Source organism: Sceloporus occidentalis, unplaced genomic scaffold (genome assembly GCF_023333645.1).
Source record: "Sceloporus occidentalis isolate IW3139 unplaced genomic scaffold, rSceOcc1.0.p SCAF_4, whole genome shotgun sequence".
Classification (NCBI taxonomy): domain Eukaryota; kingdom Metazoa; phylum Chordata; class Lepidosauria; order Squamata; family Phrynosomatidae; genus Sceloporus; species Sceloporus occidentalis.
Window position 1 is genome coordinate 144,617,267 of NW_028316984.1, and position 13,234 is coordinate 144,630,500.

At 39.9% G+C, this 13,234-nt stretch overlaps 1 protein-coding gene across 4 annotated transcripts in view; it reads right to left on the reverse strand.

Annotated features, from left to right (window-relative positions):
- Positions 1–13,234, reverse strand: part of MAPKBP1 (mitogen-activated protein kinase binding protein 1) — a 152,000-nt gene that overhangs the window by 44,070 nt on the left and 94,696 nt on the right. For all 4 annotated transcript variants that reach the window (XM_089521897.1, XM_089521900.1, XM_089521899.1 and 1 more), the window contains exons 4-7: positions 10,912–10,969; positions 6,378–6,548; positions 1,945–2,082; positions 1,206–1,388 (exon numbers count right to left, since the gene is read on the reverse strand). In XM_089521897.1, the coding sequence (XP_089378023.1) occupies positions 1,206–1,388; positions 1,945–2,082; positions 6,378–6,548; positions 10,912–10,969 (550 nt within the window). The remainder of the gene's footprint in view (positions 1–1,205; positions 1,389–1,944; positions 2,083–6,377; positions 6,549–10,911; positions 10,970–13,234) is intronic.

Consider the following 13,234-nt stretch of genomic DNA (forward strand, 5'->3'; position numbering starts at 1 on the left):
GGTTGAGGCTGAGAGAGAATGACATGCCAAAGGCCACCCAGTGGGCTTCCATGGCAGAGCTGGGATTTGAACTCTGGTTTCAGAGTTGTAATCCAATGCTCAAGCCACTACACCATGCTGGTTCACTTTTCTCAATGTTGTGTATCCTAGATGTCTACACAGAACAGATCCAGAAAATTAATATCATTAAGAAAGTGCAAGGATCATTTAACACCACTAATATCAGTTGACAGGATGGCCTAGTGAGAGGATGTAGGCCTCAGCAAGGCTCCTGTTCCTAGATCCCCCTACCCCTTTACAATTTTTGTAGCCTGGTACTAATAATACAAGACTGGATAAAATAACCATTATAAAACTACTCCAGGGTTTAAATAGCTTCCAAGATTTATAAGCAGGTTGCTTTTGTTACAGGAAAAACATGCATGAATGTCCTGTTAAAACAGCCATTTCAGACAACTCTCATGAAATATTTATAAGGTCCCTTGGTTGACACTATCAGGAACTCATTTAGGGCAATACCATGCCTGGGTGATGAAGGCTTTAAAACAGGGGTGGGCCTTGGGACATCTCAGAAGACTTCTCCAGTCCACAGCACCACCAAAAAATATGTTTTTGATGGGGGAGGATTTTGGGGCAATTCTTTGCCCCCAAATGGGCCACAACTGTCTAAAAATGCAGTGTTTTTCTTCCCTAACTCAACTCTACAAAGTTCCCCAAAACACCAAGAAAGAGAAAAAATGCCCCCAAATTGGCCAACATTGTGGCCAGAAGTGACATCATGTCACTTCAGGTGAACTGAAACTTGCTGGCACAGCCCACTTGATGGGTGCTGGGAGGTAAAATGCCCTCAACCCCTGTGCAGCCCTGTGCCCTCCTCTGTTCTGAAGTGCCTCTTTAAGAGTTAAGAGTCTCTCCATACAGGGCACTACTGTCCAAAAGCGTTATGTTCCCACTTCACATGTAAAGTAGAAAGTATGGATAGATTTGCAAGGGCCAAAGGTCCATGCAAGTGGCAAGGACTTATTGGACTCTGTGTGGATATTCCTTCTGGTTCAGGATTTATCTCCCAGCCATAAATTCTGGAAGTTGTAGTTTTTAAAAAAAAAATGTTTCTGAACTCTGCTTCAGAACCCAGCCCTTGGAATACTCCTATCCACCCCACTCCCCACAAACAGAAGCCCAAGGGTGCTGGATTCAGAACTTACTCTCAATTCCACCCACTTGTCCAGCAGCCTCTTTTCATTGAATTCACAGAGGAGGCCTGAAGATGTGATACAAAAAGTGCTATCTGCTTTTTTACCCCTGCCACAAGCTACATCTGTGAAGAAGTTGTTTCTCAGCTCTCCAAGCAAACCAGAACGCCCAAGCAAAGGGACTGTAGCATTCACCTGACAAAAGAAACCAAATGTTAAGATTGCTGTATGCTGACAAGAATAAATAGTTAGAAGAGAACTACTCAGATACAGTCACTGAAGCTGGCAGAAATAGAAGAGAAAACACTATCTTTCCTCACTAGCCAGTTCTACCCACAAAGGTAACAATAGGTTAACAGTACATCTAAAACTGCTTGGGAAATGACAAATAAGTAGCCATAGGCATAAGGCAACGTGGAATGACAGTGTAATATGCTGCTTGTAGGGTAATGAAGTCTCCTTCTTTGGAAGTTTTTAAACAAAGGCTTGATGGCCATCTGTTAGGAGTGCTTTGATTGTTTATTCCTGCATGGCAGGGGATTGGACTGGATGGCCCTTGTCGTCTCTTCCATTTCATCCAAAGCAACATGTCATCTCTCTTGGTTGTTCTTCCCCATTTATCCATCTTCTACAATCTTGTGCCCTTCAGGTATGTTTGACTACAATTCCTATCAGGACTCAGTGGCTGGGGATTATGGTATATAAATGGAGGGCACCAACATGCAGAGGACTGACCAGTTGTGCCTCTTACCTTTGAAGTTTTACTGTCGTCCAGATACCAAAATTTGATGTGCCGGTTTCCAGCTGTGACAAAGTAGCTGCAGTCCTCAGAGAAAGAAACTGCTGTCACTTTGCTTGAGACCTTATTGGCTGCCACTACAATGTTTTTCTGGGGAAACAAAAGATATTAAAGCAAGTCAAATCTCTTGCTAAATTTAAGAGGTTCCACCTGCAAGTCTAAGCTACAAGTAACAAATCAGATCCATATCTTACTTATTAAACTATGATGCAAAGGCAAAAGAGGAGAGAAAAACATATCCCTCCTCCCGCTTAACACTTTCAGTGTGCTTCCTAAAAATATCATGTGAAGACATGCAGCTGAGATGCCTCCTTTTCACAGGGTTTCTTTTTATTCACATAATTAATGTATGCTTAAGGACTGTCCAGATACACTTGTTTCTGAACAGCCTACATTTATTCATGCTGTGACAAACATTTCCTCTGCCTTTGTTCACCACTCTCACACAATTTAGTCATCATAACAAATTCTTTTGAAACAGTTGAAAGGAGAGGAAAATATCAGACAAATTCTCAGAAGTGGAATCTTGACTTCCTGCGCTTCCCTTACTTATGAATTAGCCAAAGGGAAGGGGAGGGGGGAAAATTGTCTTATTACTTCTCCAACATACAGCAGCCTTCCTGGCTTCCTGCATTTCAATTGAAGCCCATGAGTGAATTTGTCCAACCCTAACAAATAAGGCAATGACATTGATTTTCAGTATATTTTAGAAATGTTTGTATACATGTATTTTTAAACATTTGTCTAACCAAAGAGAAAAGAATTGAGACATAAACATATTTTTAGATCTTGGGTCATACCTAAAATTTCTACAAGCCATGCAAAAAAGTTTTATTGTTAAGATGATAGTCTGTATTATTTTATTCTTTAATGTGCAGCTCTTTTGTTAGATATTTAGGTTGTTTTCCATTAAAATAAAATTAACAAAATTGAAGTCCATGAAGTGATTGCTCCTCAATAAGGCTTCTTCTGTCCAGGAGAGATGTATAATGGAAAGAAAAAGCATACACAATGTCCTGACCCAGCAAAAACAATATCAAAAAGAATTCAAGTTGCAGTATAAAGCACCTGAGGAAAATATCTTTTATAGTCTTTAAACAGATGTTAGATGGGCATGTTTCAGGACTGTTTTAATTGTGTATTCCTGCATGGCAGGGGGTAGGACTATATGAGCCTTTAGGTCCCTTCCAACTTTAAGATTCTATGGCCTGTTACAGACAGCCAAAATAAAGCTGCTTCAAGTCACAGTGGGAGCACAGGCTGGAGCGTGGCTTTGGTGCGACTTCTGGACTCTTAGGACACATGCATCATTGAAACACCATACCTCCACTGTGACTTGAAGCAGCTTTATTTTGGCTGTCTGTAACAGGCCTATGTTTCTATGAGGAAAGAAAACTTTGAGGAACTTGAAGCACAGATTATGACACAACACTAGTTCCAATTCTTCTCCAGAAGAATACACTTTACTATTGCCACAAAACCTGCTACAGGGATTACAAAGAAGGAGTGGATTGTAAGTATCTGAATTAGAAAAGATAAATCCACAACTGTCCTTCAGAAGTGATATTTTTGGGAGACACCACAGAAGACACTGATCCTTGAAGAGTGATAACATTCTTCAGAATCCCCCCCCAAAAAAAAAATCCAGAAAGCATTTTTCTAAGGAAAGTTTCAAGATTTTTCTTAGTACCTTGGAATAGAAGGCAGAATTTTCTCCTTCAGAGTGTGTAGTGTGTGTTCATCCACATATATACAATGGCCCAGAATCTCATATACCAACATATAGGGCATTGTGGAGGCAGTGGCATCACTAGGGTTGGTGTCACCTGGTGCAGTAACTTATGGTGTCACACACACACACCAATGACCTCCTCCCATACCACACCATACAAAATCCTTAGATATGTTTTTTGTATTAATGGTAAAGATTTCCCCTTTGACAAGGCTGTCAAGCCATCTGACTGTAGGGGGCAGTGCTCATCTCCATTACTAAGCCATAGAGCCAGCGTTATATACTTTTGACTGCTAGGCTGGCAAAAGCTAAGACTAGTGATGGGAGCCCACTACATCACTGTATCAATGATATTTTTGTATTAATGATACTCATAAATTTCATATATCACTGAATATAATGGTAACAGTTGTAACATAACCAACACGCAAAGTTAAAATCATACCTTTAAATAATAATACCATATGCACAGCCTAAATGTATTTATATGTACACAGTTACATGTGGTTAAAGTTAAAATTTGGTCAAATGTAACATTTTTAAAGAAAAATATAAAAGAATAATTTTTAATTTTTTTTAAAAAATGAAAACTTTTTTAAAATTAAAAGTTTAAAGTTTAAAAACACCTGGGCCCCTTCTTTCTCCTCCAATTTAGCTTCACCTCACTAACACTATCTCTTCAGCATTTTAAAGGGACACAGGTGAATGCCACAGCTCATTCCTGCCAAAGAGCAGATGTTTGAGGAGCAGTGGTGTCACCCTCTCTTTAGGTGTCACCTGGTGCAGTCCATCCCCTTCCACACACACCCCCTAGTAATGCCACTGTGTGGAGGATGCAAAATGACAGCAGGCCGCCCACGCTGTAACTGCTATTGCCAGTTGCAATGGCAACACAAAACACCAAATCCTTTAAAAATCTGAGTGAACTGAAGAAGCTACACTATCAACTGTTGATACTGAATAGCTATCCTGATGAATTGCTGGAAAATTACTCTTTGGAGACTTTCTCCAAAATACTACTACGGAAAAATTCAGTAAACCTGCACCTTCTACCCTGGTAATTTATTTCTCCATGTGGGAGCACAATTTTACCATGTGTGCACAGCTGTAACTCACACCAAAAAGGTCAAGGCCTTCAAGGGATCAAAGACCTAATCATCCATCGAACCAAGATTCTAGCCCAGGAGAGGAAAAATATTGAATGTGTGTGGTGAATCCTAAAAATTTCTTGCATAAGAAATAAAAGAAATGTAAGGTTCAATACCAAGAATAGATACATGTAAGATAAACTAAGTTTAAAAATCTGGAAAAAAGATGTATCTAGAGTGCTGGGAAGGAAGGGTTTAGATTAATAGACATTTGATCTGAAGACTGTTGAAGAAGATAGATATACATGGATGTTTAAAAAGTTTTATTGAGTTCAACGATGTGAATGAATGCATTTCATTTGTTTTCTGTATACATCTCATAACACTTAATAAAGATTATGAAAAAAAATACAAATAAAAATGGGTCCTAAAAATGGAATGTATTTTGGTGAATAATTAATCAGAATTTAGACACAAATTGAGTAATGTGAACAGATAAGAAACAGTGAAACAACCAAAAAAAAGGGAAGTCAAGTCATTGAATACTGTTGACACCAGAGTGAGCTAAACAATAGGTTGTAAATATAACAAAGAAATAAAGAGTTCAGAGGTATCAATGGCTATCACCACAATCATACTTTACAAAAAAGCTACCCAGTATTATCAATTATTCAAATACACTACCATGTTAGCTCCCCTTTGTGCTAACCTTGCTTGTGCATGAATCCCCACATGTAATTCTAATAAACATGCAAATGCAAAACTGAATACATTACAACTGTTTGCCAGGAAATAAACTGTACTTGTGTTTAAACAAAATTGCCTGTTTATTTGGCATTCTGATCAAAGGAATCAAAGGAACCTCTTTCCCTGGAGAAGTTTCTGCTTTCAGTACTAACAATCACTGAAGGCCTTGTTTCTCTGGGTATCACAGGGAACAATCAATTTTTAAAAAGGGGCCTCAAGAAAATAAACAACCCTTTTGTGGATTGAGAAGTTGTATATGTAAATAATTATCCTTTTACTTCTCAAAGACAAGCCAAAGAGGACTCTGTCAGAATATATACCACCTGTTTCAGACATAAAATATCAGAGATTCTTTCTACTTTGGAGATGGAAATCAAAACATAGGAAGCAAGCTTCTGCATCAGAAAAGAGAAAGTTCACAGCTCACAAGAACAAAATATGGTTTGCAAGTGGAGGGAGTCAAAGTTTGAGCCCTACCATCCCTTGGTAAGTCTTGGAAAGACTCTTGGCCTTTCACTTCTACAGCCCCCCCCCCCTCCACTACAGAACATACTGAGCAAATTGGACCAATAATCTAACTCAGTATATTCATGTTCGATGGAGTTGGTAAATTACCCAATGCTCAAAAAAAAAATTTTTAAGAAAGAAAACCTAATGGGGGAAACCCACAGGCAATTTGGCAAACTGAGTAAACTTGAAATGACTGCCAAGGTACAGAGTAGACGTGGAGGGTTAACCTATAAGAAAATATGGCAGGTGTATGCCTAATACTGCACCCAAACCTGCTTGTGCCAAAAATAATCTAGTTAAATTTTTACCTTCCATGACCAAACATTAACTATCATGTCATGCTGGTAGCCCACTGAGACGATGTACTTAGAGCTTGGGGAAAATGCCACACAAGCCACTCCATACTTGTGTTCTTGAAGCTCAGCCACTTGGGTCCGCTCAGCAACATCCCACACACGAACAGCAGGCATGTGCCCACTCTGCAAAGAGCAAAAGAGAAACACCAAGAGCAATGAATACAAATCTTAAAGTCAGCCACAACACCATCTACCTAGATATACACGTGTTACCTTCCACTAAGATTTCCTACATGGCAGGGGGTTGGACTGGATGGCCCTTGTGGTCCCTTCCGACTCTGATTCTACGAATAACAAGTCCAGTGTGCCAGTTTTTGCATGTTAATCATCTGCTAAATGTAACAAAAGATTTAGAAAATGCACAGTGTGAGCTTGTAGCACTAAATGCGAGTTGGTCCATCATGTTGAATGCAAGTCAGAAAGTTTGCAGGAAGGAAAGTCTTTCAAAAATAATAATAATAATAATAATAATAATAATAATAATAGGTTTTATTTATATACCGCCCAATCACTGGGAATCCGAACGGTTTACAATAGAGGGGATAACAGACAGTTCCCTGTCCACAGGCTTACAATCTAAAAGACACGACACAAAAGGAGAAGGGAATGGTGAGGGGGGGAGGGAATCAGGTCCAGCATTCTTCTCTCCCTCTGAGGCCTGGACCAAGTAACTTATTATTTTAAAAAAGGAATAGTCCCTAAGAAGCACTAAGAAATGGAATAAAGTGGTAAGAAATCCTGGTCAGTGACACTAAACCTGAGAAAAAGACTGCATAAAAATATGCAATCTTAACTATGAGAACCGCAAATTAAATAAAAAAGATAGATAACCAAATAAAGAAATCCCATTAGTGAGCATGCTTTTTGTGTTGAGACTGCACAACGAACAGGAAGAGACTATATCATTGTTATATGTATCTTTTAACAAAACACTCTTAATTGGCTTTGATAAATCAACTCCTTGCTGTTGCACTGCCTCCGATACAAATCACTTATCTTTAAATGAAACTAAGAAAAGTGCAAGCAGCTCTTCCTCCACAGTTTCTTCATGATTCACAAAACTTGTAAAAAGGTGGCCTACTAATCAACAGCTCTATAGCAACCTGACCAAGAAAAAAATTTTTTACTTTTTCTAGCCAGGATTAACTAAGCCTCTTGACAGCTTGGAGACAGAGGAAAGCCTCAAATTCAGAGAGAACCTGAGAATAAAATGGTTGCCTGTTAAAAACCCAGTGTATTTGGTACAAAGATATAGTTCTCCCCCAACATAACAATTAAATTGTCACCTTTCAGCAAGCATGTACCCTGCACACAACCTGGAATACCTCTCCCCATTATTATGATTGTGATTATTATTGCCACAGTAGTAGTAAAATTTATTTGGTCGTTGACCAGTATAACCATTATTATTATTATTGCTCCCACGGAAACATCCCGTAGTTCTCACCTCTACTTCAACCTCTCTGAGCTGCTGAAAGGTGACATTGTTGCATTTCTTCCTCAGTAAATGTTGAAAATGACATGTTCAGGTGCTAAAACTCTGTGCTTAGAGGGCACATTCAAGGATATATTACAATCCCACCTTGTATTCTATAGGGTTAAAATTAAACAATTCCTTATAGCTGACCTTTCAATGCTAATCAAAATATTATGATCTTTTGATTAAATGTCTACCGTAAATCTTAACTTCTTTTGAATCTTCTTTGATCCCCTTTTTATTATTCATTTAAGCTATTTTGTTTCTCTTTTGTCATGTTGAATATGTCTTCATTAACTTGGATTTGGATTTGGGTTTGGGCTATTAGGTCTCTTAAAATCAAGTTTATTTTCCTCTCATGTTATCAGCATAGACTGTCAGCAAGAAAGATATGTCAGTTTAACTCAGGGATGTATAAAGTGTGGCCCTACATACATTGTTGGACATAATTCATGACATCCTTACAATTAGTGGGAAGCTGCCTTCCAACAACATTCAGCGGGTTCCACTTTACTCATGCCTCATATAACTTTTCAGATCAAAGGGACTCCCCTGATATCAAAATCCACATTGGGACTTTCTGCACAGGAGGCTAAAATTCAAAGGAATGGGAGTGGACGAGGATGCCAAATAAGCTAGCAACTTTGGATATGCTTTGAAAGTATGTTATAGATGAACAATCCCCTTGAATCTATATATTCGCCACACTCAGATTTAGCTAAAACTACAGGAGATTGGATGTAGAGAATATGCTGAATCAAGAACATAGTTTTACCACAACACATTTTAACTATCACATATTAAAGTGTTTTTGTTAACAATCGGTTCCCCTTAGGCTATATGTGGCCTATACAAATCCCATCCCTACTTTATTGTGTCATAAAAACATAGACAATTTCCTTCTTTCTGTTTGTTGATCTCACAAAGAAGCAGAGAGAGAAACCACAATTTATTTTTGGTTTGTTTCTCTGGTTTCTTGAAAGGTAAACAAACCAGAGAGGAAAAGTGCCCACATTCCAACTATAGAATAAACAAATCATGGAAGCAAATCATGGGGTGTTTTGCCATTCCCACTGCAGGAATAGGATTAACTAAGAGGCACCTCTAAACATGCTGCCCACAGAACAATAACTCATATTTCCATAGTTCTTCGGGTTTTCATATCATCCAAACATACACAAAATCCCTATTTGAGAAAATGAGATTCCATGCATCTTAAATAGATGTTGTAACAGGTCCCATGAAGGACTTGGACTACTTTTTTGCTATGGTTGATTGATTGACTGATTGATTGATTATACTATATTATATTTATTTGTATCCCGCTTTCCCCCCAAAACTGGGATGCAAAGCAGCAACTCAAACATGTGGTTCCTGAACTAGTGCCAGCCCCTGAGCCATAGGCTGCTACTATTTGGCAACTTTCCGTGGAAAAAATAAATAATTGTATCTTATGGGTACAAATTTAGTGCCAGTTCCTGACACACTAGAACACAATAATGGCCTGTCCCCCTCATCAGATAGCCTGAGAAGCACTGGTCTAATTGACCTGAGTGGCACCTTCCAACTCTGCAGTTCTATGGGCAGTGGCCATATCATTCCAAGTATTAGGTGCTGAGGGACAGATGCTGTGAGAGACCATCACCACCCTACAATGCTTGCAACTTGTCCAAGGCATCTGGCCACCCATGTTCAGGTCTAGCCCAACATTCCATTTCCAACATGGCAATTCCTATATGTTAACTGGGCTACAGACATGCAAGTCAGATGTCCTTAAGACTGACCCTGATCCTGACCAGTGGAGAACATTCAGAATTTAATTATCATTTGATTGGGAGTACAATTTCCCCTGCCATTCATTAAAAGCATTTGGGATAATAAAAAGAACTGTATGTATGCAGAACCCAAAAGTAATCACCCTCCAAAGACATGTATGGCAGTCATCCAACACGGACGGATGAGAAGAGGACAGTCAACATTTTTGTGGGCTACAAGCATGCAGCAATTCAGGCTTCAGAACACATACAGTATGAACATTGTCTATCTGGTGTGCATTAGAAACTGGATGCAGTTGCCTTTGTCTTCCCTTTATTCAGCTTTCAAAGGGGGATTTTTTTGCCAATAACTAATCTAAAGCCTGCCAAAGCCACAGGCACCAACATTTTTGTCACTATTCTACGGGCTTTCTTCCAAATGTACTTTCCTTTCCTTAAAAAAAAAACAGAGAAAGTTGTCTTCTTTTTGTATTCCCCCCCCCCCCCCTTGTGAATGAAATCCAAGTCAGAAACCAGTAATAGGAACCTTTTGGTCCTCTTTTTTTACTTCCTCCATGAATTAAATAAGGGGAAAGACATATAAAGCGTCCTCAGCTAATTCTCATCCTGCAGATCTCATCTCTGTGACTGCCTCTCTCTAAATGGCTGGTCATTATTCCCTCACAATTATTTCCAAAGGCACAACTACTGTGACAAGATGAGCAACTGAGTTAAAGCTGGTTTCATCCTTACATACTTTGGACAAATCACAGCACAAAGGCCGATGAGAGTTTGTATTGCTAATGAAATTCACATTTTATCTCCTGAACTCTGGAATGCTCTGTTTCCAGTGCCACATGGCCAGGAGGAGGGACCTGCCTGCATAGGTATCCCTCCATACCAAGTCAACATAGAACAGCACACCAACATCTTGACAAAATGCAGTCCTGTGACTAACATCTTAAAAAAATTCTCCTGTATGATTTTTAACATCTTTGCCTGATGAAAGATCCAGTAGAGCTTCGAAAGTTTACATGTATTTTGAGCACTTTGGTTGACTTAATAAAGGTATCACTGTTTTGTGGATTTTGGATGTTATTATACTTTGCTATATGCCCAACACGGCTATAGCAAAGTACAATAACCCCAAATCCACAAAACTGTGATACCTTTATGCCAGCAGCAAACCCCCCATCAAATCTCACTCTGTGCAAGCAACAAAACTGATTCTTTTCCCCCAAACACCACCACTTACCTCTCCAGTAACCAGGTATTTGCCATCAGGAGAGAAAGCAAGGGCTGTAATAGTCTTCCTGCATGAGAAAAGGAGAGAATATTGTGAAATACCACAGGGAATACATTTGGTTTTCAGTCCAAACACAAATAGAGACAGGGAGAGGTGAATGAAAAGGAAGCCAAGCTGGCCTTTGTCAGATGGGCTTAAGAGAAAACTTCCACAACTACCAAAAAATGCATTATTTGCAGTAACGTCACTGGGGGTGGGGTGCAGGGTGTGTGGACCACACCAGCTGACACCCCAGGAGGGGGTGACACCCAGTCAGCCCTCCACCCTCATGCTCCATCACACTCCATCTTCCGTGCACTGTCCAGTCCTTTTCCAGGGGGCAGAGCAGCATATGCTCCCTCTCCCTGTGTGCCACTCCATGCCTCCACATGCGTTCCACCTCTCGTACTCCATCTCTCACCCACTGTTCCCTCCTTTTGCAGACCACTGCGCTCATGGGAGGATGGAGTGGTGTGCGCGGGAGGTGGCATAAGGAGAGGGAGCACATGCTGTCTTGGAAGCCCTGCCCTGTAAGTCCCCAGAAATCCATCCCTGGAAGTTCTGTCCCTGCTAGCCCCACTCGGTGCGGGTACGCCGCTGGTTCTGCAATACTTCAGAAACTGTTGGATTACAACTACCTGTATCTGTCATCACTCAGGGATGTAGCTAGGATTTTAGGAAGGGGGAGGGTCCAGACTAAGTGCCACCATTATAATGGTTCTTGGGTGCGGTGGCATTGGGATCAGGTACGAAGTTTTAAAACCAGCTTAGTGTTGCATTCAGCTACAATCATCTTGACTTCTGGGATGCTTAACAGTTGGTATGTCCTATTAATATCAAAGCTGAAATTTCAACTGATAGAACTACAATGACTCCATGTTTTTTTCTAGGAGGTAACTGGCTACAGTATTCCTTGCAAAAACTCAAACACACTGACAGTGGTGTCCCACACCAGGGTGTCACCTAGTGCAGGGGGGGGGGGCTCCAGGGATGGGGCCAAAAGGACTCAACCTCACTTCCCTGCCTGGCGTGCCCTTACACATGTGTAAAGATGTGCCAAGCAAGGAGGGAGGGAGAAGCCCAGGACATCCCTTCCTCCCTGCTCAGGGAGATGTGGGGGGGATGCTCAGCCGGGTGTCACCCCTCTTCTGAGGTGTCACCTGGCCAGGTCCACACCTGGTGCATCCCCCCCCCAGTGTTGCTACACTGGTGCTTTTCTTTAAAGAAACAAACCCTAGCTATAAGTCCGCATCCTAAGAGTGATGACACATAACTAAGAAAAGGTTTCTAGCTTGGTGGCATGACAGATTTTTTGTTGTTGTTAACAACATGAATGCTAAAGTTTCAAATAAACTTCACTTTAACCAAAACTGCCTGTGTGATGTTCTGAGCATTTAAATGACCTCAGGGGCACCTGTGTATCTAATCACAATGTAGTTTATGACTGGGTTAGACAGTACAGTTAGAACCTGTTTTCCTAAATCTTTTATTTGCTGTAACAGGAGAAAATACTAGTAGAAATATGAATATTGTACAGGTGATGCTTAACCCAATGTACAGTGTAATCCTGCACATTTACATCAAGGTCAAAACAGATTGGGTATATTCAGGTTGGTGTTTTTACTCAGAAACAAGCCCATTTCATTCAGTTGAGCTAATTCCACTAATGAACATATCACAGAATGTCACTGCTAGTAATCTCCAATTCTAGGAGTGGCCAGTTCATATGTGGAAAACCACTTGGGGTAAAATAACACCAGAAAAAACAAAGTAAACTAATCATCTAGTTTGTAATTTCCAAGCAGCATGAATAATATTTTCTTATGTTCATTCAAAACTATTCTTATGCACGTGCATACTGATAGGACAGTACGTGTTCCTGTCCTATCAAAACAAATGTATTAAGAAGAGATAAGTTTGAAACTGGTAGTTAGCTAGCTCCTCTTCCTCAGTCAATATTCTCAGTGTCTTTTACCTGTAGTAATACTGGTGCAGAGCAGACCCCTAAACTGAATTCTATACATGTTCAGAAATTCAAACAACTTCCTAATTGTGCAAAAATTAGCAAACTCTTAATCACCTATCTAACAATCCTCATATTGAAACCCATATATCAAAACTGGAGGAGAGGGAATCAAAGTTAAATACTTAAACACATATTCTCATATAATTAACTGAAAATGTACTCCCAAAATTTAATCCACTAAATTAAGAAAGTCACTATACAAGTTTCAATTATTGGTTTATTTATTCACTTATTGCATTAAGATTTTAAGTAGCAGAGTCTTTAAAC